Raw genomic sequence first — 26,370 nt, forward strand, 5'->3', positions numbered from 1 at the left:
ATGCAATTTGAAGATAGTGATTTCCAAAATCAGAATTGCCTTCAAGAGCTTCTGTAAAACATAGGATCTTGATACCCTGTACAAGAATATCTGAATAACAATTTTTAGAAATGTGTTCCAGGACAAGGCAATATTAACAGCTTTTCAATGGACTCATTGGCACAATGAAGTGGAGAAGTGTTGCAGTTGGAGCCTTTGATGGATAATAAACTGGAATCATACCTGTCGTTGAATCCTAGATTACTGGGAAGACTCCTCCTGTGGAAGTCCTGATTGGCGGCTCCCTTGGGAAGCTGGAGGTGTTGCCTCGGGCTCTTCTTCTGGTGTCTGTGTGTTCTGTGGCTCTCCTGTAGGAGGTGGTGGATGGTGGTGGTGGTGGTGGTGGTGGTGGTGGTGGTGGCCTCCATGATGGGGTGGTTTCTGCTGAGAGCCATCATCCTCATTTCCATCGCCAGCATGGGGTTTAGATGACTGTCCTCCCAAAGCTTCTCCCTGATGCTCCTCATCTATGACCTGGTCAGAGTCTTCCTCATCTGTGTGAGTTGAAACAAGAAGAGCTGAGCTCAGTGCTGGAAAACCCTCCTGTCTTCGTACCTCTCTGTCTTCACCACATGTCCCCTCTCTCCCTGACCTGCATCTCAACTCCCAACCTCCCCGATTCCCAAGGCTTCCTGATTGGAACTCCTGTTAATCTACATAAGGGTGATAAAAAAAATCGAATTTCTTTGCTCATGGTCCCTAGAATCAAGGTTGGGAGAAAACTGTTTATATCTCTGGGGCACTGACATTAGTCAATTCCTGAGAGGAAAATGATGATAAGAAGACACTGGAGAACTGATCAATTCTTCAGGAAAAAATGGAGACAAAATTTACTGAGAATTTATTGGAATTTACCTGATATTACGGAGGGAACGTCTTCCTGGCTGACATCTAGAAAAGAAATAGAGGATGATGGGAAAAGTTACTTCGTGAATCTTTCAGGGCTTATAGTGTTCTACGAGGAAAAGGGATCTCTGATCACACCCTGTGCATCTCCCTTTGTGACCTCATCAGCCACTGTCTGATGCTACTGGAAGTGGAGGAAGATGTAAGGGGAAGCAGGGTTGTTACTACACTGAGCATCAACCAGGAACTCAACAGAGAAGGGCCCCTGTTGGTCCTCTTATGATTCCTCAAGCCTTAGTGCTTATTTAGTGAAACTACTCTGAGTATTTCAATGACATATTTGGGGATTCTTCTGCCCTCTTTCATCTGTAAATATGTTTTTTTTTTTTTTTTTATTGAGAGAGTCTCGCTCTGTCACCCAGGCTGGAGTCCAGTGGCGCGATCTCGGCTCACTGCAAGCTCCTCGTCCCGGGTTCACGCCATTCTCCTGCCTCAGCCTCCCGAATAGCTGGGACTACAGGCGCCCGCCACCACGCCGGGCTAATTTTTTTGTATTTTTCGTAGAGACGGGGTTTCACTGTGTTAGCCAGGATGGTCTCGATCTCCTGACCTCGTGATCCGCCCGCCTCGGCCTCCCAAAGTGCTGGGATTATAGGCGTGAGCCACGGAGCCCGGCCGTCATCTGTAAATATGTTGCTTATGTTTGCAAGCTTTCTCAACAGGAGCCACCAGAAATAACCACTTGGATACAATCTGACACGTGCCACTCCCAGCACCTTGAAATACTACATGAAGGAGAGAAGAAAATGACAATGTTTCACTCTGGTTATTCTCTACCTCTGTGTAGACAGAGACAAGTGTTTTAACCATTTCTCTGTCTCGGCAGTAGCTCTGACATGTGTTTATCTCCTTCATGATGCTCAGCCACTGTACAGCAAGGCCAGCATCATCCCTGTCTACTGCGATCAGTACAGGATCTTCACAGCTGCACTTCCCTGACTCTGTCTTGCATTCTCCACGTCCTTCACAGCAGTCCCATATCTCTATAAATGCAAATCTCACTCTCTCACTTCCCCGGTACAAATTCTTTATCAGGTTCTATTTGTGCAATCAATAAACTATGAGGTCTTGATGAGGAATGAAGGCACAACAGGTCTTTTGATCCTTGGCATGAGAACTCTGCAGTCCCATCTGTTTTGCAGCCCCATCTGTTTTCTCATCCTCTTCTCTTCCCTCCACTTTCCCCCTCTATAGTGTTTGCCCGTAAACCGCAATCAGAGTCACAATATCTTCCCCCAACTGGTCTTACCTTCACTTGAGCTCTGAACTGAGCTGAAGGCCAGCAGGGCCACTGAGAGCAGAATCAGAAGCATCTTGCAGGAGGCTCTGGTGTCACTCCCAACTTTGTGCTGGGAGAAACGTGTCAGCTCCCTTTAAAAAGACAAGCAGAACAATGGCACATTTGAGTTCCCTACCGGTGGGCCTCATCACCTCAGAGACTGGGTTCTGCTTTGCTTACTTCAGGTCAGGTGTATCCCTCATTTCTTTTGGGACTCTAGCCCAGCAGGAAGGGTTGGGTAGGATGTTGTTTGTGTCTAATTTCTAAAAGGTACAACTATGAGTTGGATGCATGTTTTGACAGAACTGTGTCCAAGCAATCAGCACAGTGTCAGAATTGAACTTTAGACATCATTTGGTTTTCAATCTGTTTGGGAAGACTGTTATTCTGACTTCCACTGTGCTTTTCGTTTCCGTGTATATGTGTTTGTGTGGGTGTGTCGGGGGACAGGGGTTGGGCAGCGATCCTACAGCTAGCAGTGAAGATGGTCAATATCTCTGACTCTTTTTATACCTTATTTCCATCTCTCATCATGTGTGTGTGTGGATATTTTCACATTTAGCTAAATTTTTCGTGTAATAGAGATGGTCTCTGCTTATCTGTGAGATGTGTGAGGACAGCACACTCCTGGGCACACATAGATGAGAGAATGCTTCCACGCAGCCTGCTCAGGCTACAGGAACTGTCCAAACTCTGTGGATCTCACTACACTCAGGCAAGCCTTGGTGCTGTACAACACAGGCAAGCTAAAAAATTTTGTTTTAAAAATATCTTTAGGGATTATTAAAGCAAAACTGAACACAGAAACCACTAAGGGATTTCTAGACCTGAACAAACTGAATACATGGTTCCCTAAGTGAGCCACACAATGTCATATAGCTAAGACCTCTACTTTCTCCAGAATATTCTATAGAATTCATCCTCTGCTTTATTTCTTCTAACAAATACTGTAGTCCTCATCACTGATAACTAAGTGGCCTCCTTTATACATTCAACTTGATGATTTGTAACGCCTATCCAAGCCTCAAATGCCTTGATTGGTCTTCTGTTTGTTACTCAGTATTTATGTCACCTGTTTCATCAGAGTGTTCTTTCACGCAGAGGATTTTTTCTATAATATTCTTTTTTTTTTATTATACTTTAGGTTTTTTCTATAATATTCTAATACTCATTCTTTCTCATTCTCTTTCTCACACTTATTTGTTGATGTTTTGTATTCTGAGTCTACCTTGTCATGTGTAATTTTCTTCCTATGTATTTGTTTTTCTCCCCACATGACTTTTGGGAGATGTCCTTTATTTAATCTTCTAACTAATGGTGTATGGTACACCTCACTACCTTTATTTTCATTTTTGTCTCTACAATTGAACAATAAACTATTAAGCTTCCAAAATGTGCTTTCAGGGTCCTGGATTGGTAGCCCTCTTCTCAGCTGCTGATTACTCTGTGATACCTACAAATTCCCTGTTCATCAATTCATAAAATATACTAGTCAGTATCACCAGCTGCACTCTCCATTTCAGATCTTGTGTAGGTCTTGTGTAATTTTTCACTTTTTGTGCATGGCTAGTCTTTATTTGAGGATAGCTTCATTGGAGGCGTGGCTGAGAGGCCATGTGACAGAATATCATAAAGACAAGCCCCTAGACAGGTGTGCATGAGTGGATCCTGTGCTGTGCATACAAGGGTCTGGTCTGGCCCTTCTGAAGAGTTGCAGATAATAATACAAGAAAGTTTCCTAGTAGATTAGATTTTGCTACAGACAACATTGTTCTCGTAAGGGATCCAGGAGGATTGGTGTTTTCCCTGAAATAAATATAGACGCATCTGAAGTGGGAATGCATTCTTAATTGGCAGTTCTTCTCTGGTCCTGTGGGAAGTGGATCAGTTCTAGTTGGGCTTTATGAGTTGTATCGTAGGCACAGAGTACTTACTTGAGCCAAGCAGCTTCCAATATGTTACTGGGATTATTGTCTTTGGTTTCACCAGATACTGTTTTCCATTAGACCTGGAGATGAGCAATCCTGTTTAGGTGACTTCAGGTCAACTATCACGTCAAAAAGGAAGGTCAGAGAAAAGGAACAAAGAGGAGTGCCAGGCAGATATTGCCTGATGATGTGGGCAGCTGAGAAATCTGCAGGCCTAGTGCAAGACAGGTTTCTTCTCGGCAGCAGAGTACAGGATAAGAACAGGAAATGCCCCTAAAGGTCGCTCAGCTCAGGTCCCTTCTATGACCTTCTCCAATGTCAGCAATCAGTAAAAGAGACTAGTGTATCAGGAAAGCATAAATATCAGCTATGCTCTCACCAGACAAATCAAAAACAGAGCTGAAAGGGACACTGTCTGTGAGTGAGGGTGGGTGTGTGAAAGGGAAAAGCAGGACTGCTGCAGGAGCTTGGGCACCTAGAGGTGAGAGGCAGCCCTCAGCACCACACTTGCCTTCTACTATGGATGTTCATATTCTGAGGCCCTGAAGGATCAGTCTTCAACATATGAAATTTTAGGATTCATCTCTCATAACACATCCCAACATTTTCTCAGTTACTGACAGGTATTTACCTAGTGGTTCAAAAATCCTCACTCCCTCCAGCATTAACTGATCTAATTGTTTCCACCTTCAAAATACATCCCAAATCTGACCACTTGCATGATCTTCCTAGAAGGTTGTTCAGCCCTTGATGCTCTTTCCTGGAGGACTTCAACAGCCTCGACCTGGTCTTGGTAACATTTTTCCCCCAGTACATCCCATATCAGTTCCCTCACAACAATCAGAGTGATCAAATTAGAGCATATCACCCTTGTGCTTCGAATCCCTTGTTTTCCCTTCTGGACTTATGATAAGATCCAAATTTCATGCCTCAGCTCTTTCACACCCACATGTCTCACTCTTTTTGAAGACCCGGAAGCTCTCTGAATGGAATAGAAAGTAGAATATTCTTCAACTTCACCTTGCTCTAGTTTGCCTGAAATACTGAAGGATGGTTTGCCAGGAAAGATGAACATTGGCAGAGGGGATAAACTTCTCTGACAATGAGTGAATTGCATTGAGTTACTTGTCTGGTAGTTTACGTGAGTTGGAAGAATTATTGTATTCATTGTATCAACTAAGCATTCTGATAATACAGTTAGCAAATAAACACACTAGTCTTTGAGACTTAACTTTGCTTCCACTTGTTTAAAAACTTTGGTTTCACTATCATGGTAATCGTTTATATTTTTTAATTTGATCTTGATGACCCATAAATATATATTATATATTTCACAATTAATTTAGCATTTTTCTACTCTTTCCACCCATCCTAGCCAAATTGGTTATAATAGAAAACATTTTTTAAACATTTACTATATTCCACTTAATCATCAAAACCACTATATCAGGGAGATATGATTGCTATCATTACCTTAGTTTTACAGATGACATGGCTTAGGTACATACCAAGGTTCTTATAAAGGTAGTAAGTGGAACAGAAGGCAGTGAGTTCTCAGAGCTTACTGTGCTCCACTTCTTACTTACTATTCATTTATTCATTTCATTACTACAATATGAGAGGGAATGAGGTTCAGAAAAGAAGCATAAGTTCTGTTACTAGGAGATTATCAAGGTTAAACTTTCCTAAGACTTTAACAGGTGAGGCGAGAAATATATTCTTCCTGAGTAAGTAAGTTTGTTTTAAATCATAAGAACATTTAAGTAGACTTGCAGTAAACTGTTTTCCTCCTTGACCTCATATAAAGATACTCATACAAATTAATTCCTTTTTTTGTGATTGTGAAAACCCTGTCAATGTAGATACTCTATGTGCTTTCTTAATATACACTACATGCACTTTTCTGCTGAGCCATGTTAGCATTGGCAAAATTTGAGCATATCCTTCGAAATAGACCAAATGTTGATTCTCATCACAATGAGTGTAAAATTTTAGAAATCCAAGAGATAGACTGGTCTGAGTTTTGTCCATGAAGGGACAAATTTGCATAACACTTGCACAGATTTCAGTCTTCTGCCTGAGAGTGTCTCCTGTGTCCTGGCCCCAGAGCTGGTATTACCAAAATAGATCCAGGTCACTGGTATTATTATTAAGATGTTATTTGAGCTCATGGTCTCATGACCAAGAAAATTAAGGAGTGTGGACACAAAGGGTGAGGCTGGAGCAAAAGTTTAATACGTGAAAGAAGAAAGCTCTGCAGTGGAGAGGGGAGTCAGAGTGGATTGCCACTTTTACAGCTGAATCCACAAGCTTTTATAAGAAACTGCTCTCATGTCAGTAGCTATTTTTATTATCTATAAAATTGTCAGCTGGGCGGGTTGGCTCATGTCTGTAATCCCTACACTAGGGGAGGCTGAGGAGAGTGGATCACGAGGTCCGAAGTTGGAAACCAGCATGGCCAACATGATGAAACCCCGTCTCTGCTAAAAATATAACAGAAAATAGCTGGGGATGGTGGCTTACGCCTGTAATCCCAGCTACTTGGGAGGCTGAGGTAGGAGAACTGCTTGAACCCAGGAGATGGAGGTTGCAGTGAGTGGAGATAGTGCCACTGCACTCCAGCCTGGGCGACAGAGCAAGACGTGGTCTCAGGGAAAGAAAAAAAAAAAAGGGTATCGGCACAACACCCTCTTATGTATGTAGTTTTAAAAGAGGGATTTTTAAAAAAAGTGATTAATGAATAACTCACTTTGTTTAGATAAACATGTATGTTTTATCTTAGAAAAAAGATTGTACTCCTCCTGCTTAAGAACCATAAATTACAACCGTAGTTTGTTGATTTCAAAGTGCAGATTTTTTATTATGTAACATCTTGGAAACTGGGATGTGTGGCACATTGTATTTTCCAAGGACAGTCGCAACAGTAGTTTTCATCTTTATTATCTTCTTACAACAGGACCTTACATCGTCTCTGGAGGGGGTGAGGTGTGATTTCACCCCCCTTCCACTTGGTTGGAATTTTGTTACTGCCGTGACCAACAGAATATGTCAGAAGTGATGCTTTGTGTCTTTTGAGTCTAGATCATAAAAATGCCTTGCAATTCCACCTGGTTCTCTAAAGAAACCGCCACACGCTACGAGGAAGTCCATGCTGTGAGGTAGAGGTGTAAAATTTGTTTTGAAAAATAATTGAACACATCACTGTCCCCAAACAACGTAGAATAAACAAGTTTTTTTTAGTGATTGAATTATTATCTTTATCATATATTGCATTTCTATATGTGGATGACTAGCTAAAGATTTATTAATCATCCCTTTGTATCTAATATGGTGACATTTTAGAGGCCTTAGCTTTTTTTATACTTACAATAGCCCTTTGATTATTTTTGCACGATGTTCACTCTTCGGATGCAGGAATTAAAATTTCAATATGAATGAGTATCGTTCCCAAATTCACATACTTTATAGGTATCAGCAGCGTTAGAAAATTCCACGAAGAGAGAGGGAGAGAGAGAGAGAGCGAGAGAGAGAGAAAGAGAGAGAGAGAATGACAAGATAACCTTATTCATTCAACAATTCAAAATACATAAAATCAAATCACAAGAAATGCAGAGGATTCAGCTGAAGAAGAAAGACTAAACTTTGATGAAGATTATACACTGTAATCTGACTATATATAAGTTTCTGGATAGGAAAATGCACTAATCCAAAAGCACCAGTTTTTCAGGTGTTCCTGTGTACATTGATTGCAACATTGTCCTCTCTTCATGTCTGGTTTTGGCTTTTGCTGATTCACAAACTGGTAATTTTTGATTTGTCATCCCAGTTCCACAATTTTGTTACATTTTTTGTTTGCTGTCATCTCCTCTTTTATCCTGTTTGTCATTGGGTATTTCTTTACTATAATGGTATAGGGACATGGGGAAAATGGTAGGAATAAGTATGTGTGTTCAATGCACTGTGCATTCCAATACCCTTAGGATAAAATGGCAAATATTACCGTTGCAAATGGCTTCATCAAATGGTCCATGTGTTTACTTTCTTTCAAGTGTATTCAAGTTACTTTACAAGGCAGACTGCTCTTACTGTGTAAGAATCTGCAGTCTTTTCTTTCTTTCTTTTTTCTTTTTTTTTGAGATGGAGTCTCACTTTGTTGCCCAGTCTAAAGTTCAGTGGTATGATCTTGGCTCACTGTAACCTCCGCCTCCCAGGTTCAAGCAATTCTCCTGCCTCAGCCTCCTGAGTAGCTGGGACTATAGGTACACACCACCACACCCAGCAAATTTTTTTTAGACGGGGTTTCACCATGTTGCCCAGGCTGGTCGTGAACTCCTGAGCTCAGGCAATCCACACCTAGGCCTCCTGCTCACCTGGGCGTGAGCCATCGCGCCCAGCCAGCCTTTTCTTACTGTACACCTTAAAGAGAATATGACCATGAGTTCATAATCAGATGGTTATTTTTCACAAGGTTATTGAATAAATTCAACCTATCTTTGCAACCCTAAAAGAAATTTTAAGTGACAAACACCTTTTTATACTCTAATAGGTGAACAAATATGATTTTATATAACAAAAGTACATAGTTTCAAGTCTACCAATTAACCATCTTTACAACTACCCAAACAAACATCTGTATATGATAAGAAAATATTTTGGGTAGGGCATGGTGGCTCACACCTATGATGCCAGCACTTTGGAGGCCTAGGTGGGCAGATCAGCCTGGCCAACCTGGTGAAACCTTGTCTCTACTAAAAGTACAAACTTCTCAAAACTGATTATATTTACTGTCGGATCCTTCATACCCTTTCCTCTGTCCTTACATGTTTCTCTTGTCAATCTCCCTGTGGAAATATCTCAGACATATGAAGCTCAATGCAATGGAATTCAGAGATCCTAGAGTCAAGGCCAAAAAAGAGCCATGATATCTGTGATGCTTTTCCTCTTATTATTTGCTATTTACTTTCTGTCTCTTCTTACAGTGATTTTTCATTCTAAGGTGATGCAGATCACATTGGTCCTTATGCTTAGCCAAGCTATCGCAAGTGTTTACCCTTCAGGCCACTCATTTATCCTGATTCTGGGATACAATCTCTGATTTGGTGCTGTGGCAGCTGAGGTGTGGTTGAAAGCTGGGAAACCCTCACATTCATAGATCATTCTTGTAACCATCTCATGTAATCTAGAAAAGAAATGTTGTTAAAAAATTCTTTTGTGATATTTTGTCCTTATTTCTGGATTCTTCTATCATGTGTGATATTGAATAATTTTCAAATGTTTATCAGAAAATGCTCTTATCTACAGCAATTAAATGTTAGTTACGTGTATGTTTAAAATATTTATACAAATAAAAACCATTACACAGGTTACCTAATTATTATACAGGAGTTTGCCAGCAACAAATAATACAGCTAGTGTTTCAGTTTCCACCTGTTCGGAAAATTTTAAAATACATATGAAAAATGTGCATGGCAGACACACGCAGGTGACCCTAGAAAAACATGGGTTGGCATCGCATGGGTCCACTTACACGCACATTTTCTTCTGCCTCTGCCACCTCTGAGATGGCAAGACCAACACCTTCTTTTCCTCCTCCTCCTCAGTGTACTCAACCTGAAGGCGACCAGGATGAAGACCTTTATGATGATCCATTTGCACTGAATGAATTGTAAATGTATTCTCCTTCCTTATGATTTTCTTAATAATGTTTTCTTGTCTCTATTTATTAAAAGGATACAGTGTGTAATACAGATAATACACAAAATATGTGCTAATCTGTTTATGTTATTCGTAAGGCTTCCAGCAAACAGAATGTTATTAGTCAGGTTTTTGGGAAGTCAAAAGTAGTAGTGGAGTTTTGACTGCACGTGGGGTCAGGGCCTCTAAGCTTCTTGTTTTTCAGGGTCAACTGTATTTACTAAATGTGAAAATAATAATTTTTATGCCTAACAGTTTTCAAATTATAAGAATCAATTTATAAATATTTGTTAGACATTTCTCACAATCAAAAAGCAGCCTGTATCTCATTCACTCTTTCCACTTTACTACATTTTCAGTCAGTGATTTGTTATAAATCTATAATATATATTATAAAATATATAATATATAATCAGTTTATAAATATAAAAATCAGGAAACTGCACTTTTTTTGGGAATTCATTAATATTTCTCATTATAATTGCAAAATATGTACACAATTTTGATTTTAATGTATGAATCTCCAACATTTATTTAATGTTGTGAGCATGATTTTTAAATGTATATGTTAATTGATCATGCGCCTCTGGGTGACTGGTGAGTGGAAAAAGGAAAGGAGATTAAAAAAAGAATTAGCGAGAACAATTTGTGCCAAAAACATTGAACTTCAGGTACATGCAACTCATATTAGGATTGATTTGATACTGGAAAGGAATTTGAAGTTAGTCTAAGTATAGTATGTCAAAACTTATCTAAAATCAAGTTCAAGTAGAGGGATAAAGGATAAAAATGACCAAAGGTCAGTGTTACTAAATTTTGAATACAATGAAATGTGATTTCATTAAGTTCTGTCCCTAGAATAGAGTGTATAATTTATCAGAGCAGCAAAATTGTTAGTCTTTTCTATTATTGTAGCCTGATGACCTAAAAGAAAGCCTGGACACAGGGTAGTTTAATAAACGTTTAATCAATTAACAGTAGAGTAAATGATTGAATGAACTACATAGAAGAGGATGACAAGAGCAAACTTAATCCACCGAAACATGAAGCTTGCATATCACAGCTATTTTTCAGACCTGGCTTATAAATTTATATGCACACTCTCTGAGTTCAAGAATTTCCAGCAGCCAGAGCTGCAAACTCCTCTGGTGCAGAGAATACATCACTAGGGGTAGCCATCACTGGGAAAGAAGCTGTTCTTATAATTGGAGGTGGAAATAAATGAGAATAAAACAATCAGATGGTTGCCGTCACAATGGCATTAAAAAAGTTGAAGATGATGCCTTTTGGTTTCTTCGTGATCACGTTCTTCTAATATTTACTAGCTAGTTATTGTGTAATCACAAAGATTTTTTAGAAATTGAATAATAATCAGGTATTGTATTAAATTTTATATTAATGATAATGGTTTTTCTTCCTTTCGTTTTTTACTTTAGTAGATTCTCTGTTATTTTCTTGATAGAAAAACAGATCAGCATGCGGTGGTAATTTCACTCCTTCCATTTGAATACGTATTTCTCTTTTATGTGTTTGTCTAATGCTAAATAAGATCATTCACTTTCTAATTATCTCTAACAGTGATAAGCTTTTTCTTTGTACCTTTTTATTAGATAATTTTTCAGTGTGTTGCAGATACCCATAAGGTTAGCAGTTACTTATATTTTTTTTTCCTCTGCTGACTTCATTATCCAAAACAAATGATGAACATTCCTTAACATTCCTAAAAGAAAGTCTGTTAGGTCATTTAACTAATATATCACTTCAATTTGTTTGAAGTTATTTAGTTTTTAAAGTGAGATTTATAGTTATTACCGTTGTTAGGGTAGTCATATCAAAATTACTCATTTTTTTCCAAGAACTTGGGGTATTTCTCTTCTTTTCAATGTTTTGTATAAATCATCATATAAAGGACTTCCTGTTAGTTGAGGAAACTTCCGTGAAGCCCAGCAACTTCTGAGAGGAGTGAATTCTCTATTAAATTTCATAATATTTTACTTAAATATTAAGTAGTACAACATGTTTAATATATTTTAAAGTCATTTTATATATAAGTCACTTCATATTGTATATCTCTAAAAACTGTGTTCAGTTTCTCTTGTTTCGTTTTCAGAATGTAGGAAAAAGTATTATCTTTAAAAACACGTATTTAGGCTTTACCTATTTACTCTAAAGATTATCTATGTTTTTCCTTTATTCTTCAAGAATGTTCACAGTCTTTTGCTGATTTTATTGGATTTTTCAAGAAGTTATTACTTTTAGTTCAAAATTTATAAATCATTTCTTCTCACTCATTTAATACTTTAATTTTCAGTCATTCTTACTTCTGCTCTCTCAAGCGTTTGAGCTTATTGCTTACTTATTTTCAATACTCCTCGTTGCATTATAAAACCATCAATTTCTAAATTGTTTTCTGACTATTTTGTAAATCAAATCACATCAATTTTTTATGCAGCTGACTACAATTTTATTTTCAGAATTATCAGTAAATTTAAGTTTTCTGTTTGCTCATGTTTTTAATATATACATATTTCTAGAATATATATGGTTTGATTTGTATTTGGTTTTCATTTTTAATAATTTCCTAGGGTTAGGATAATCTGATTTATAAAAGTAATCTGTATAATTCCATTTTACTTTGTTTACTATGTTTTCTTTAAATAAATTCTATTAGAGAAGCATATGCTTTTTACTTTATAAAGTTTGGCACAAATGTAATATTAAGTATGTTTATTATATTACTTAAGATATTTTTTTAAAAATTTATCTCTCATCTGCCAAATATGTCCAAACCTCTGCCATAATTTTGTTATATTTATTATCTTCTATAATTTCCAACATTTTTGTTAACGATTTTTTCCAAGATTTTTACTATTTGGCATAAAATTATCCTACAGAAACATGGTTCAAATATTAGAACAGTTGTAGAATCCATCATAAGCTAGTGGATGACAGAGCAGGAACAGCACCCTCTTGGACAAGCACCACCATTTTAAAGTTCACCTTGATCAAAAACCACCTAAATCCAGAGGAAATCAGCCTAATGGCTAAGGTCAGCATGACCGTAAGCCACAAATGACATCTCCAACCAGAAACATTCCAATTGTAACATAAACCCCTCCTAACCAAAGACATTCCAGCCCCAAGATAACCTCTCTTCCAGAGGAGGGATGTCAGCCCCAAGATTTCCTCTCCTCTGACCAGAGACATTCCAACCCTGCAATAAACTTCTTCCCCACACAGAAACATTCCAAACCTGTAATAGGTTCCCTCATCTTAAAACTTTAAATTGTCTTAGTCTGTAAAAGAGAATACTCCTGACTGGAATCAACCAGAAATCCCTGTTAGGATTATTCTCTGAAATAAACCTGTCTTTGACTGTTGCGTCACTTTAGGTGTTTCATTCCTCTTTCCTTAACTCTTACATTTGGTCCCAAAACCCGGGATGGGAGTTAGAGGTAGAGGCTCTCTTGCAACCCAGGAAGCAGTAGATAGCAACTGCTCATCCCACTGGATCCTGTCTCCCACTCCATCTTCACTTTTCGAGGGATTTGCTTGAGGAGGACAACACTAACCTGAAGGGGACTGTGAGGCTCAGGCTGGGGTTACTCTCCAGTGAGCCTCAAAATCCTCAGGTCTCAGAAATCCACCTCTGACAGCCTGCAATGGGCATTTCACTCTCTGCCCTCTTCCTCCCTCATCTTCCCTTTCTCTCTCTCTCTCTCTCCCTCCCTTTCTCATGCAGCTCCAGTCCAAGAGATCCTGTGCCAATTCCAACCAGAACATCTAATATTGGACACTAATCCAACCAACTGGTAAGATCTGCCCTCCGCTGGCTTTCTCGTGGTACCCAAGAAAGTCAGGTCTGTTGTCCCAGTCCTTGGAGGACAAGGGACTAAGCTGGAAGAAACCTTGGGGATGCCCAGTTTCTTCTCAGCTTGATGATCCTCTTTATAAAGAGGATTCCTGGTCTCTGTCTTTTGTCTGGGAATGCCTGGAACAAAAACAGACATTCTCGACTTCCTCTTACCAGTCCACATAGGTGCCCAAAAATCCCACATTCCTATGTCCTCTCCACTGGGCTGTCTCCTTCACAACCTCACCAGACTTGTCTTACAGGAAGCATAAAGCCAAAGCATTTGGTTTTTTATTGCAACATGGCCTGGCCCCAACACAAATTAGATGTAATGACAGCTGATGACCAAAAAATGGCACCTTTGACTTTCAACTTCTCAGGGACCCTGACAACTTTATAATCAAGAACAGCAAATGGCAAGAGGTTCTCTCTATTCAGGCTTTCTTCTACCTTACATCCCGACCCTCCCTTCATCAACCTTGCACCCCTCATGAAATCCTTCTTCTTAATGAAAACCTCCCTGGGTCTCCCCTTCCTCTGAAACTCCTTCCTTCGAAACCCCTTCTTCCAAAACCCCTTTTGACCCTGCAGATGAACTCCCACTGTATTCTCATCTTCCTGCATTTGCTCCTCACCCGTTGGAAGTCTCCACCCCCGTGGCCCCTCCTGCCCCCAAGCCTTCAGCCCCAAACCCTGCTCCTCCTCCTTCTCCACCTGTTATCCATTCAAAAACCACTCCAACCAGTCAAGCAACCTCTGACATTCTCCCTCTCCAGAAAGTGGCTGGGGTTGAAGGCATTGCTCTCGTTCATGTCCCTTCCTCTATGTGTGATTTGTCACAGATCGAACAACATCTGGGATCTTTCTCTGAAAATCCCTGTCATTATCACAGGGAATTCTTGAATATAAACCAATCCTTTAAGTTAGCATGATATTTAGATAATTCTAACCTCCACTCTCACCCCTGATGAAAAAGAGTGCTCGGCTTAATTAAAATGGACATCCGAGCTCTGAATATATTCAAAAGACCTTTATGTTTTTCTCTTCATAAATCTTGTTCTCCTGAAAAAGGTTTTTTCCAAGTCAACTGAATTACTTTTCTCCACTCTGTCTTGCCACTCTTGGTGCATGTATGAAAGGCCCTAAAATTACTTCTGGTGTCCTGGGACTCCTTGGGAAAGCAGAAGAGGCCCCACAAATCCTGTTTTGGGAAAAATCTCTGTTTTCCTTTTGGAAGCCCTGGAATTAGAGGTGAACAAGTGCCTCTCAAAATCTGTCTTTGTCTTCCAGCTATGGTTGTTTATTAGGCCCTGGAAATTGTTTTCCTAGCCCTCTTCTTAAAGGGCATCACCCAAAGGCCAATAATCCAATTGGAAAATTAGAAAATAAAAAAATCTTGTAACTACTGGATCTTATTCTGGTTGTCTGTGTGGATATATACGTGTTATGTGTGCAATGTCTATGTAAAAAGCTCTAATTAATTGGCCTAGCAAAAATAAGCCCTTGAATCAAATATTTTTAAGGGAAAAGTAAAAGCTGTGGAACTTTTCAGTCCACGTTACTTAAATCTTTAAAACTTACTGGTACAGCAGGATTAAAAATATCTTAAGAGTTGTCAGCATACATTTTTGTTTGCATGTATTGATCAAGCAATTTCATACTTATCTCTGCCAAATACTATAAGGTGTCAAAATTTGGCATAGAGGCTACAAAACTGTAACTCAGTCCAAACAGAATAATCTTTGCTTGTGTAATTTTTTAATAAATGAAACATTAATATTGGTTTAATAAAGATAGATACATCTTGAACTATTTAGTGAAATACCCTAACTTTTAATCTCGTGGCCTTACACAGTCTAGTCCACAGACATAAAGGAAGTTTGTTTTGGGAAAGGACTGTTATAATCTTTGATATTAAGGAAAGAAGGTTCATATAAAAATGAATCTTACACAATAAATTCTTATCCTAAATTAACTGGTTGTTTAAAGAAAGAAATGTTTACAACAAGTTAGAAAGTTGAGGCATATTAGAGATTGTGAAAGTTGTGAAAAATTTTATAAGAGGGAATTTATGCAAGAAATGTTGTACAATTTAAAAGTGATTAGGCCTCCTGAATGCTTTATAACATGCCACTCTAACTCTTAGCTGTACAAATGGCCTGCTTTGCAGCCAGGTGAGACCTAGGACACATGGAGTGAAACACTGGAATAAGTCAGACCTTATCTGAACTTCTGCCTGGGTTCTAGGTTCTATACCTAGTACATAATTAAAATCCCAAACTCACCAACAAAAGCAAAGGTTGCTAAAAGTTAACAGTGTAACATGTATTTAAGACTACTGAAAAAACAGTTTGCATATACTTTTGGTAAAAAGATTATAAGGAGGCATGAGAATGTGAATTTTTACCTAGATTAAAAGGTTAAAGACTTGTTTTGAAGGTTTAAGCAAGTTTTAGAAAGTTATTTGTAAAGGAAATTCTGTGTGTAAACATATCAGCTAAAGTTGAAGGGGTATCATCCAATTTTTCTGTAAACTGAGCATTAAAGTAAAACGCAATGGGTTTCTCTTAAAGCACTAACTTGCTTTTTAACAAAAATTATAAAGGGTTTAAAAGGGTCTATAAAAATCTTACCTTATGGTCAAAAATTAAAATTGGTTAAATGTATCTCCAAGATTGTATTAATACAAAAAATTAGCTAGGTATGGTGATGGGCGCCTGTAGTCCCAGCTACTCAGGAGGCTGAGGCAGGAGAATGGCGTGAACCCATGAGGCGGAGCTTGCAGTGAGCCGAAATCGCGCCACAGCACTCCAGCCTGGGCCACAGTGCGAGACTCCATCTCAAAAAAAAAAAAAAAAAATTGAGTTTTACATTAATAGCACACTAATATAAAGGTAAAATTTGGCTTATTGGTATAAAATCATACAGGAAGCATTCTCAAATATAAAATGGTGTTTGGCTTTCCTTGGGCTATATTTGTATAAATATGTTATTGGTATGTGTTCCAAAGTTATGGGAGAATCCCATAATTCTGATATATCGTGTACATTATCAGCAATAATTATAATTGTTATGATAAAATTATTGTGTGCCACTAAGGTAACAGATATCTTTGTCAACTGTGACTTTAACAATGGCTACCATAAAACTTTTGGTCATCCATAAATAATTGTTGTCTAGTTTTGGTTCTCTTTAGAAGGTGGTTTTATAATCAGCTATAAAGCTCTAACAGGTACTCTTGAGTGCAGGTTTCTGATAACTTTGGAGATTGTGACATCAGAATAGAGGAAAAACGTTCAGGACTCTTGAAGAGCTAAAAATGTTCATTAATATCAAGCAGGACAGGAATTAACTTCATGAACTGAACTAATAGGAGACAGGAGCGATCTTTTTGACATTTTGAAGTTGTGGCAATATAGTTATTTGCATAAGTGCAATAAGAATCTGTTTGCTTTTGTAACAGGACACAATTGGAAAAACTGGTTATTTTTACCAAGGCTTTGACTGGAATCATATGCTTACCTTTCAGGAATCAAACTTGACTTAAGAAGGCAACAAAGCCCTTGGAAACTGGCCTCATATTTTATGTACACAGTCCCTGTACAGGGTTTCCGACCTGTGGTAAGTAAAGAATGTCACTTTCTGACAGGCCAGGAACCCCAAGTTATCTTGGAACCTCAACAAGAGAGGAATTCTCATAGGCATTTGATGGTACAAATCCATGGCTGGGCTGGGCTTTAAAAAAGGTCTTATCTCAGATTCCTTCTATGGAACAAAGTTCCAACAAATCAAATTTAAAAGGCCTATGTAACAAATAATCATTCTTACTGGCCTGTATACAAATAATTAAACCAAGTATAATAAAGTAAACCAGTCCTACCATGATTTGTCTTTTAACAATGGTTACTAATAGAAAGTAACACATGGATCTTTCCAAACACATGCTTCTGCTTCTCCTTAGATAAGGAATGTCGCTTCTATCTCAACCAATCAGACCTAGTAAGAGACACTGCTGAAAAACTTAAAGAAAGGGCTAAAAAACGAAGGGAATACCAAAACAACCAAATAGATTCTTGGTTTGGGAACAAAATCACACCATGGGTCATCCCATTCCTGGGCCCTCTCCTCATAATATGCCTAGGACTAATGTTCTTACCCTGCCTAATTAACCTACTTCAAAGATTTTTAACTGACAGGATTATGGCCATTTCACAGAAAACTACCCCAAAACATCTACATACAGTGTTAATACTAGAGTCAATGCAAGACCAGAAAACTCTCGGTCCCCTCATCAGCAGGAAGGAGCCAGCAAGAACACATCACCCCTCATCTTTCTAATAACTACAGAGCCTGGATTGACAAAGCGGGAGCATCGCCATCTTGGACAAGCACCGCCATTTTAAAGTTCACTTTGATCAAAAACCGCCTAAATCCAAAGTGAACCAACCTAATGGCTAAGGTCAGCATGAGCATAAACCACAAATGACATCTCTGACCAGAAACATTCCAACCATAAGATAAACCCTTCCCGACCAGAGACATGCCATCCCCACAATAACCTCCCTTCCTGCCAGAGAGATGTCAGTGCCAATATAACCTCCCCTCCAACCAGAGACATTCCATTCCCACAATAAACTTCTCCCCGACACAGAAACATTCCAAGCCTGTCATAAGTTCTCTCACTCTGAATCCTTAAGTGCTCTTAGTCTGTAGGAGAGAATACTGCTGACCAAAATTGGCCAGAAACCCCTCTCAAGTTTATTCTCCAAAATAAAGCTGTCTTTGACTGTTGAGCTGCTTTTCGTGTTTCTTTCCCTGTTCTTGAACTCTTACAGTGAAATATTTAAAAATATGTGGGATAATCAAGTACAATGGTATACTGAGTTAGTCATGACTGAAAGAAACAGAATGGAGACATTAAATTTTGCCTTAAAAAAGTTTATATCTTATGTTTAGGTAAATTAAATAGAAAAAATGTGGTAAAACCCCCATCTCTACTAAAAATATAAAAAAATTAGCTGGGCTTGGTGGTGTGTGCCTCTAATCCCAGCTACTTGAGAGACTGAGGCAGGAGAATTACTTGAATGTGGGAGATGGAGGTGGCACTAAGCCAAGATCACACCATTGCACTCCAACCTGGGCAACAAGAGTGAAACTTCTGTCTCAAAAAAAGTAAAAGAATCATGGAAAAGATGCAATAATCATGAATTTGGACATCCTAACAATGCATTACATAAATAGATAAAGCCAAAGCAAAAGCCTCACAAGCAGAAACTAAGAATCCACAAATAATAAGAATGTAAGACACACTTCATAAACTGACATATCAAGCAGAAGAAAGAATGATATGGAATATTTTAAGAATTCAATTAGCAAAAATTAATTCAATACTTTTATGTAGAAATCTGTACTTGACAGAAATCTGGACACAAACATTCAAATACACACGAAACATTTATACATCTAAACTGTGTACACTGTAACAAAGAACAGACTCCATGGAATAAATATTATGCATAAAGTAAGGTAGTAAAACATTAAATCAATAAAAAAAGTTTGAAAATTAAGCTATTCTCTATAACTAAGAAAAAGATAAACATTTCTACATAAAAGATAAATATTTAGAACTCAAAAATGAAAAAGCTTTTCACAATCAAAATGAGAAAACCAACTAAAGCTAAGAATTCATATCCATTAGTACATGTATTATAAAAAAAGTTTTCTAGATGAATGAGGCACATAGTCACCTTGAGTTAAGGAAAATGAACAGAAAAATTCAAAGAAAGGTGAAGAAGTTAAGAAGGAGCTAATAAGTACCTTGTGCTTACTTAGTATATGGTACTGTTCTAGGTGGTTTATGTGTGCTACTTATTTTATGTTTATTCCTAGAAACAGTCTCATTCCCTTTGGTTTATGAAGAATCAGAGGCATGGAAGAGTCCGGTGGCACCTGCCTGTAATCCCAGAATGCTGGGAGATCAAGACAGGTGGATGCCTGAGTTCAAGAGTTTGAGACAAGCCTGGGCAATATGGTGAGACCTGCCTCCACCCCCCACCCTCTACAAACAATACAAAAATTAGCCGGTTATGGTGGTGCACCTTTGTAGTCTCAGCTACTAGGGAGGCTGAGATGGGAGGATCACTTGAGCCTGTGAGGTCAAGGCTATAGTGAGCCAAGATTCCACCACTGCACTCCAGTCCCTGGGTGACAGCGTGAGACCTTGTCTCAAAATCTAAACAAACAAACAAAAAACCAAGGGATAGAAAGGTTAAGTAAATTTCTCCAAGTCATAGACTCAGCAGAAGGAAAAGTTAGAATTTGTCTGGAGGGCAGTAATTACGCTTTTGGATGTCAACCAAAATAAAAGTAGAAAATAAATAAATGAATGAATAAATAAATAGAAAACCAAAATATAACGGACAATGGTAGCACAACCAAAATCTTTTAAAGATTAGGAAATACAAAAGTCTGATAGTACTGATCAAGAAATACAAGAAGCAGAAAAGTTGATGAAATGTAGAAAATACTAAATAGCAGAGCTTTATATAATCAATGATGTTCTAAATAATTTTATTCCAAAATTTAAAAACTCAATTGAAATTGCCAAGTTTTTAAAAAGCACAGGTCAACAAAAACTTATAGTAGTAGTAAAAAACTTTAATGAATCAACAATTTCAAAGATTTTGAATGGACTATCAAAATATACACAAGATATCAAATTCAGATGGATTTATAAAAAGTTTTTACCAAGTTTAAAAATGTCATAATTTTTACCTTCTCCAAACTGCTTCAGTGAACCTAAATGTTTTATTCTCATTTCTTTCAAGAAGTTAAAAAATTATCCTCAACATGAGCAAAAACAGTACAGCACAGCAAATAAAGAGAAGGTAGGCAATTAGATTCAGGTGCAAAACTGCTAAAAAAAAAGCATGAAAGTAAATAAGTCTCATAATATGTACTTAAAATATATTACAAATGAAAAGATTCGTTCTAAGAATGTGAAGATGATTTGAAACTAGAGAGTAAATAATTTTAATTTACATAAAATTATCTCAACAGATGTTGCAAAAATGTTTGATCTAGTTTAACTCCTAATCAAGATAAATAACCAAATCCAGTTTAAATAGAAGCAACATTTAATAACTTGTATGTCTACTAAACAAATACAGAAGCATAGTTTTAGTGTAACATAAAACTATTTCATTTAATCAAGATTAAGACAAAGATACTTGTTTATTGACAATTTTGTTAGTTAATTTAACTAATACACTTTGACAAAAATATTGTTACATAGAAATTTGGATGGAAATTTAAAGAAATTATATGCTGATAGTAGTAATTCCACCTAGATAATTAAAAAATCAACAGGAAAACTTTTAAAATAACACACATTCGACAAGTTTGCAGGGTACAATATCAATATATGTGGGCTAAAATTACACCTATTCACCAGCACTGGTCCATTAAAATGTGGAATTTAAAAATTCCCTTTCTTATTACAAATAAGAACTATATTTTGATTATGACCAAGTCTCACAAAAGTGTTTCATGATGTGATTTATTATACATAACTACAATACTTTAGTGAAGGATTTGAACTATATAGATAGATATGCAAAAATTAATTTTCTAAGACTTTGATTATGCTCAAATTAATTCACATATTCAATACAATTCTAACCAGAATCTTAAAGAAATTTATTTTCATGTTGACAGAATAGTCCTAAATTACACATGAATTAAATTCAGTATTCAAAAATAAATCAGACAATTCTTGAAAAAGAAAATTAAGTTAGGATATCCAGCAGTTAGCAAGATTTATTTAAAATATTTATTTAGTGGCTCATACTTGCAATCCCACCATGTTGGGAGGCTGAGATGGCAAGATCTGAGAGGAAAACATATACCAGGAAAATAACAGCAAACATGCTCAAAGGAAGTAAAAATAATTAAATAACAATATAAGAGATGAAATTAATGAAAGATAATACATTTGAAAAGATCAACCAAGACAGATTTGAATAGACTAATAAAATAAGCAAACTTCTGGTAAGATAAGTCATGAAAAGAAAAGCAAATAATATGAAGAATTCAAAGAATATATTCTGTTGGTATTAAAAATTTAATAAGATGATATTATAATCAAAATTACATAAAAACATAAATAATTGAAACTGACAAATATCTAGAAAATTGTAACTGCCTAAACGAGACCAGAAGAAATAGGCAACAGAATAGTTCCAGATCAAGATCACAGAAATGTATGCTCATGTACTCAATAAGTTACATGTTAAAGAATGTTCGTAGCATCATCATCATCATAGTCTCCAAACTCAAAATAAGCCAACTTTGTGTTTCCACTAGACTAGATAAAGTTTGAATTGTCATTCAATTAATACTATGCAGCAATTGAATAAATGATCTATCTCTATATGCAACATGATTAATTTTAAAAACATAATATTGATCAAAAATAGTTACATTCAAAAAGATTATGTACAGTATTATTCCATTCATGTGCAATCCAAAACCAGGGAAAACCAAGCTAGTGCTTAGGGATCCATATTCAAATGTAAAATATACAAAGTTAAACAATAATGTGATTTGAGTTGCAGATAGTTGTTACTTCTGGAATGAAGATAGGGGTTGTGATTAGAAAGGAGAATATAAGGTGTTATGGGATATACAAAGTTCTCTTTCTTGACATGGGAGGTGTTTAAATTAGTGTGCATTTATACTTCATTAAATGTTCTATATTTGTTATATGTAACAATAATAGTCAGCAAAAATGAAAAAGAGAAAAGAAATATTTCTAAACAAATGATATGAAGTTAGCTAAATCTTAATACCAAATTCTCATAGGCACAATATGAGAAATGAAAATTAAATGTCAATATTCCTTATAAACATAGATGCAAATATCCTAATACAACATTGGCAAACTGCATTGGTAAATGTTTTCTCTTATGGAAATGCACCAGAAAAATGCAGCTCAGAACCGCAAGCCTGCTATCCATTCTCTCTGTCTTTGTCATATGTTGTCACAAGTTCTAAAAAACTATGGTATTTTTTTCATATACCAGCAAGTACAGTACCGTCCCTCAGGTCTATTTGTGCCGATTTGGGGTATTATCAAGTTGTGACCGGCATCCCCAAACGCTTTTCTCTAGATAGAGAGGAAGATCACCCTAAATTGAAAAAGTATAAAAGATCTCTTCAGGCCTGGGTCAAGAGTGAAAATGAAAGACCACATGCCACATAGCTAGATATTTAAAGGTCATAAATATACAAAGCTAACAAACTGTTAAAGGAGATATTTTCTATTCTATCTTGACAAATATACCATTATAACAACAAAATGGAAAATAGCTACCTAGCTATTCTAAGTTATAATTGAAACTTGCAAATCATCAAAGATGATGCAATTATTTTGTAAATTTTTTAGTACTCTGTAGATCACCCGAAAAAGATTGCGTGAGTAATAATATACATTTATAATTCACAAATTATATGTTTATTAAATAAAAATAGCTTTGTATTCATCCAGCTAAATGGCTATTTACTATCTTATAATCAAGATAACGAAGTGTTTTATTTACATTAATTTTGAATTAGATACTCTTTCTTGAGTCTCCAAGTTTTCAGAATTTTGGTAATTCACTTTTTTTGGTATTTTTTGAAAAAGTGGGATGGGGTGAGGAATCTTGACTCTTCACAGTGAACACAGTAGTCCTGCCTTATCTGCAGTTTCAGTTACCTAAGGTCAGCCACAGTCCAAAAATAGGTGTGTACAGTACAGTAAGGTATCTTGAGAGAGCGAGAGACACCACACTACATATTTTATATTACATACATACATATATTTTTTACATACATTACATACATACATAATATTTTTAAACAAATTTTTTACTTTTTATTTTTTAAATTTTTATTTATTTTAGAGACAGGATCTCCTTATATTGCCCAGGCTGGTCTCAAACTTTTGGGCTCAAGTGGTCCTCCTGCCTCAAACTCCCAAAGTGCTAGGGTTACAGGCGTGAGGCACAACCCCTGGCAACTTTTATTATAGTATATTGTTTTAATTGTTCTATTTTATTATTAGTTATTTTTGAAATCTTTTACTGTGCTTGATTTATAAATTAAACTCTATCATAGGTAGATAAATACAGGAAAAATACATATTGTATATAGAGTTTGGTACTATCTGCTGTTTTAGGCATCCACGGGGGGTCTTGGGACATATGCCCCATGGATAAGGGGAACTAGTGTTTCTGTTTCTTTGCTTGGTTATCAGTTTTGGGGTTATGACATAATACAGTACTGCTTTCTTTGGTAGCTGTTGCTGAATTTGTAAAATTTACTTATTTTTTATCACTTTTAAAGTTTAAAAAAGAAGTATGAGGGGAAAAGTGGATAAAATGTGAAGGCATTTGGTGTTATGGAGGGATAGTGGTGAGCACTGTTAAGCAGTGATGAGGCAGGGAATGAGAAAGATGGATGCTTTGTAAACGAGTTTCTCTTCAGTCACAGTATTGACCAAATCCAGCTTTAGCTCCACAAGAAATTGAGCACTCTTTTGAAATAGCATAGGTCTGTCTTTGCATATTTTATAAATCTTCATTGGCTACGCTATTAGCCATAAAAGCTTCATTTAGCTACATATTCTATGAATCAGATTTTTATAATATTTGTGCCTCAGAACTCAAGCTGGTTGAATCAAATTTTCTACAACTCAGAGAAGGCAAAAATGTACAAAACAATGAAAGAGAATACATCTTTATTTGCATGGAGGCAAATGTGAGTTTAACTTTGCTTCATAATCATCTATGAAATATTTCTGCCCATGGTGAAGACATAAATTTCTTAGCTGGGGCTCAGCAGAGAAATTGAAGGAAAAAAAGATGTCACCAGTACAGCTATGTGAAGATCAATCAGCAAACTTTAGAAATTTCCGCTTGACATTGAGCTAACAATGAAAGAAGGAGCAGAAAAAGGAGAAGGAAGAAGAACTCCACTGTCCACTTAAGGATATGAATAGCATTTTAGATCAGTGAATAACCAGCAGTGATATTAGACTTTGAACTTTCTCGGTTCTGACATGGAAAGTGCCCTGTGGAGTATCCTCACTCTTGTAATAATTGCAGAATTCGTAATTGGGAATTTGAGCAATGGATTTATAGTACTGATAAACTGCATTGACTGGGTCAGTAAAAGACAGCTGTCCTCAGTTGATAAAATCCTCATTTTCTTGGCAATCTCCAGAATTGGGCTGATCTGGGAAATATTAGTAAGTTGGTTTTTAGCTCTGCATTATGTAGCCATATTTGTGTCTGGAACAGGGTTAAGAATTATGATTTTTAGCTGGGTAGTTTCTAATCACTTCAGTCTCTGGCTTGCTACAATCCTCAGCATCTTTTATTTGCTCAAAATAGCGAGTTTCTCTAGCCCTGCTTTTCTCTATTTGAAGTGGAGAGTAAACCAAGTGATTCTGATGATACTGCTGGGAACCTTGGTCTTCTTATTTTTAAATCTGATACAAATAAACATACATATTAAAGACTGGCTGGACCCATATGAAAGAAACACAATTTGGAATTTCAGTATGAGTGGCCTTCCAACATTTTCAGTGCCGGTCAAATTCACTATGACTATGTTCAGTCTAACACCATTTACTGTGGCCCTCATCTCTTCTCTCCTGTTAAGTTTCTCCTTGTGGAAACATCTCCAGAAAATGCAGCTCAATTACAAAGGACACAGAGACCCCAGAACCAAGGCCCACATAAATGCGTTGAAAATTGTGATCTCATTCCTTTTACTCTATGCCAGTTTCTTTCTATGTATTCTCATATCATGGATTTCTGAGCTGTATCAGAATACACTGATCCACATGCTTTGTCAGACGATTGGAGTCTTCTATCCTTCAAGCCACTCCTTTCTTCTGATTTTAGGAAACCCTAAGTTAAGACAGGCCTCTCTTTTGGTGGCAGCTAAGGTATGGGCTAAACGTTGAGAAACTCACAATTTCATAAGCCATTCAGACCACAGATTATTGAATATTGTAGACAGAAATGGGAGTCTATGAGAAGTTTAAAAATATTTTATACTTTCCCTGGTTTCTTCTATTGTGAAGGTGGTCACTACAATTTTTTAAAATTCTTCTCTATAATAGCATCTTACCTAAGAATATTATGTATTTATGACATATATTTCTACATTATTAGGAATTTGAAACTTATTTGAGGAAATCATTGGTAGATTCTACTGTAAATTAAAAACATATACTACAGCATACTTAGATGTTAATTGTAAATCTACAGTCTTTTGTCTGGCAATGGCTCTTCAATTCTAAATCACTCATTGGGATGGGTGATTTAGGTAATTACTTTATTATATCATGTAGTCCTATTTAAATGGTGAATTACAGATAACTAGAACAGTTATTTGGAATAGAATTAAGGGAAGTTTGGACTTGCCACTATTACTATACTGATGGGTTAAAAAAAGTTTAATATGAGTAACTGCCACATAAAAAGATACGTGCTTTTTAGGAATTATATTGTATGTATGTGTACATACATATTTTACATTATGCCTTTTAAAATAAATATTATTGAGGCATAATTTACATATAATAAAATGCAACATGTTAGTCCACATTTCGGTTAGAG

The 26,370-nt window shown here is 36.7% G+C and overlaps 2 protein-coding genes across 2 annotated transcripts; one reads left to right on the top strand and one right to left on the bottom strand.

Annotated features, from left to right (window-relative positions):
* Positions 1-240: 240 nt before the first annotated feature.
* On the bottom strand, positions 241-2,311 carry LOC117090922 (salivary acidic proline-rich phosphoprotein 1/2-like). Its single transcript, XM_033223502.1, has 3 exons — positions 2,195-2,311; positions 895-930; positions 241-533 (listed from the first exon to the last, which is right to left on the bottom strand). Exons 1-3 carry the CDS (start codon positions 2,256-2,258, stop codon positions 241-243), a joined length of 393 nt encoding a protein of 130 aa, XP_033079393.1. The 5' UTR covers positions 2,259-2,311.
* A 22,233-nt stretch (positions 2,312-24,544) lies between these two features.
* TAS2R13 (taste 2 receptor member 13) lies at positions 24,545-26,170 on the top strand. Its single transcript, XM_033222909.1, has one exon. The coding sequence runs from the start codon at positions 24,801-24,803 to the stop codon at positions 25,710-25,712; it is 912 nt and encodes a 303-aa protein (XP_033078800.1). The 5' UTR covers positions 24,545-24,800; the 3' UTR covers positions 25,713-26,170.
* Positions 26,171-26,370: the final 200 nt, after the last annotated feature.

The sequence above is a fragment of the Trachypithecus francoisi genome, unplaced genomic scaffold, assembly GCF_009764315.1.
Source record: "Trachypithecus francoisi isolate TF-2019V2 unplaced genomic scaffold, Tfra_2.0 Lachesis_group11, whole genome shotgun sequence".
NCBI lineage: Eukaryota > Metazoa > Chordata > Mammalia > Primates > Cercopithecidae > Trachypithecus > Trachypithecus francoisi.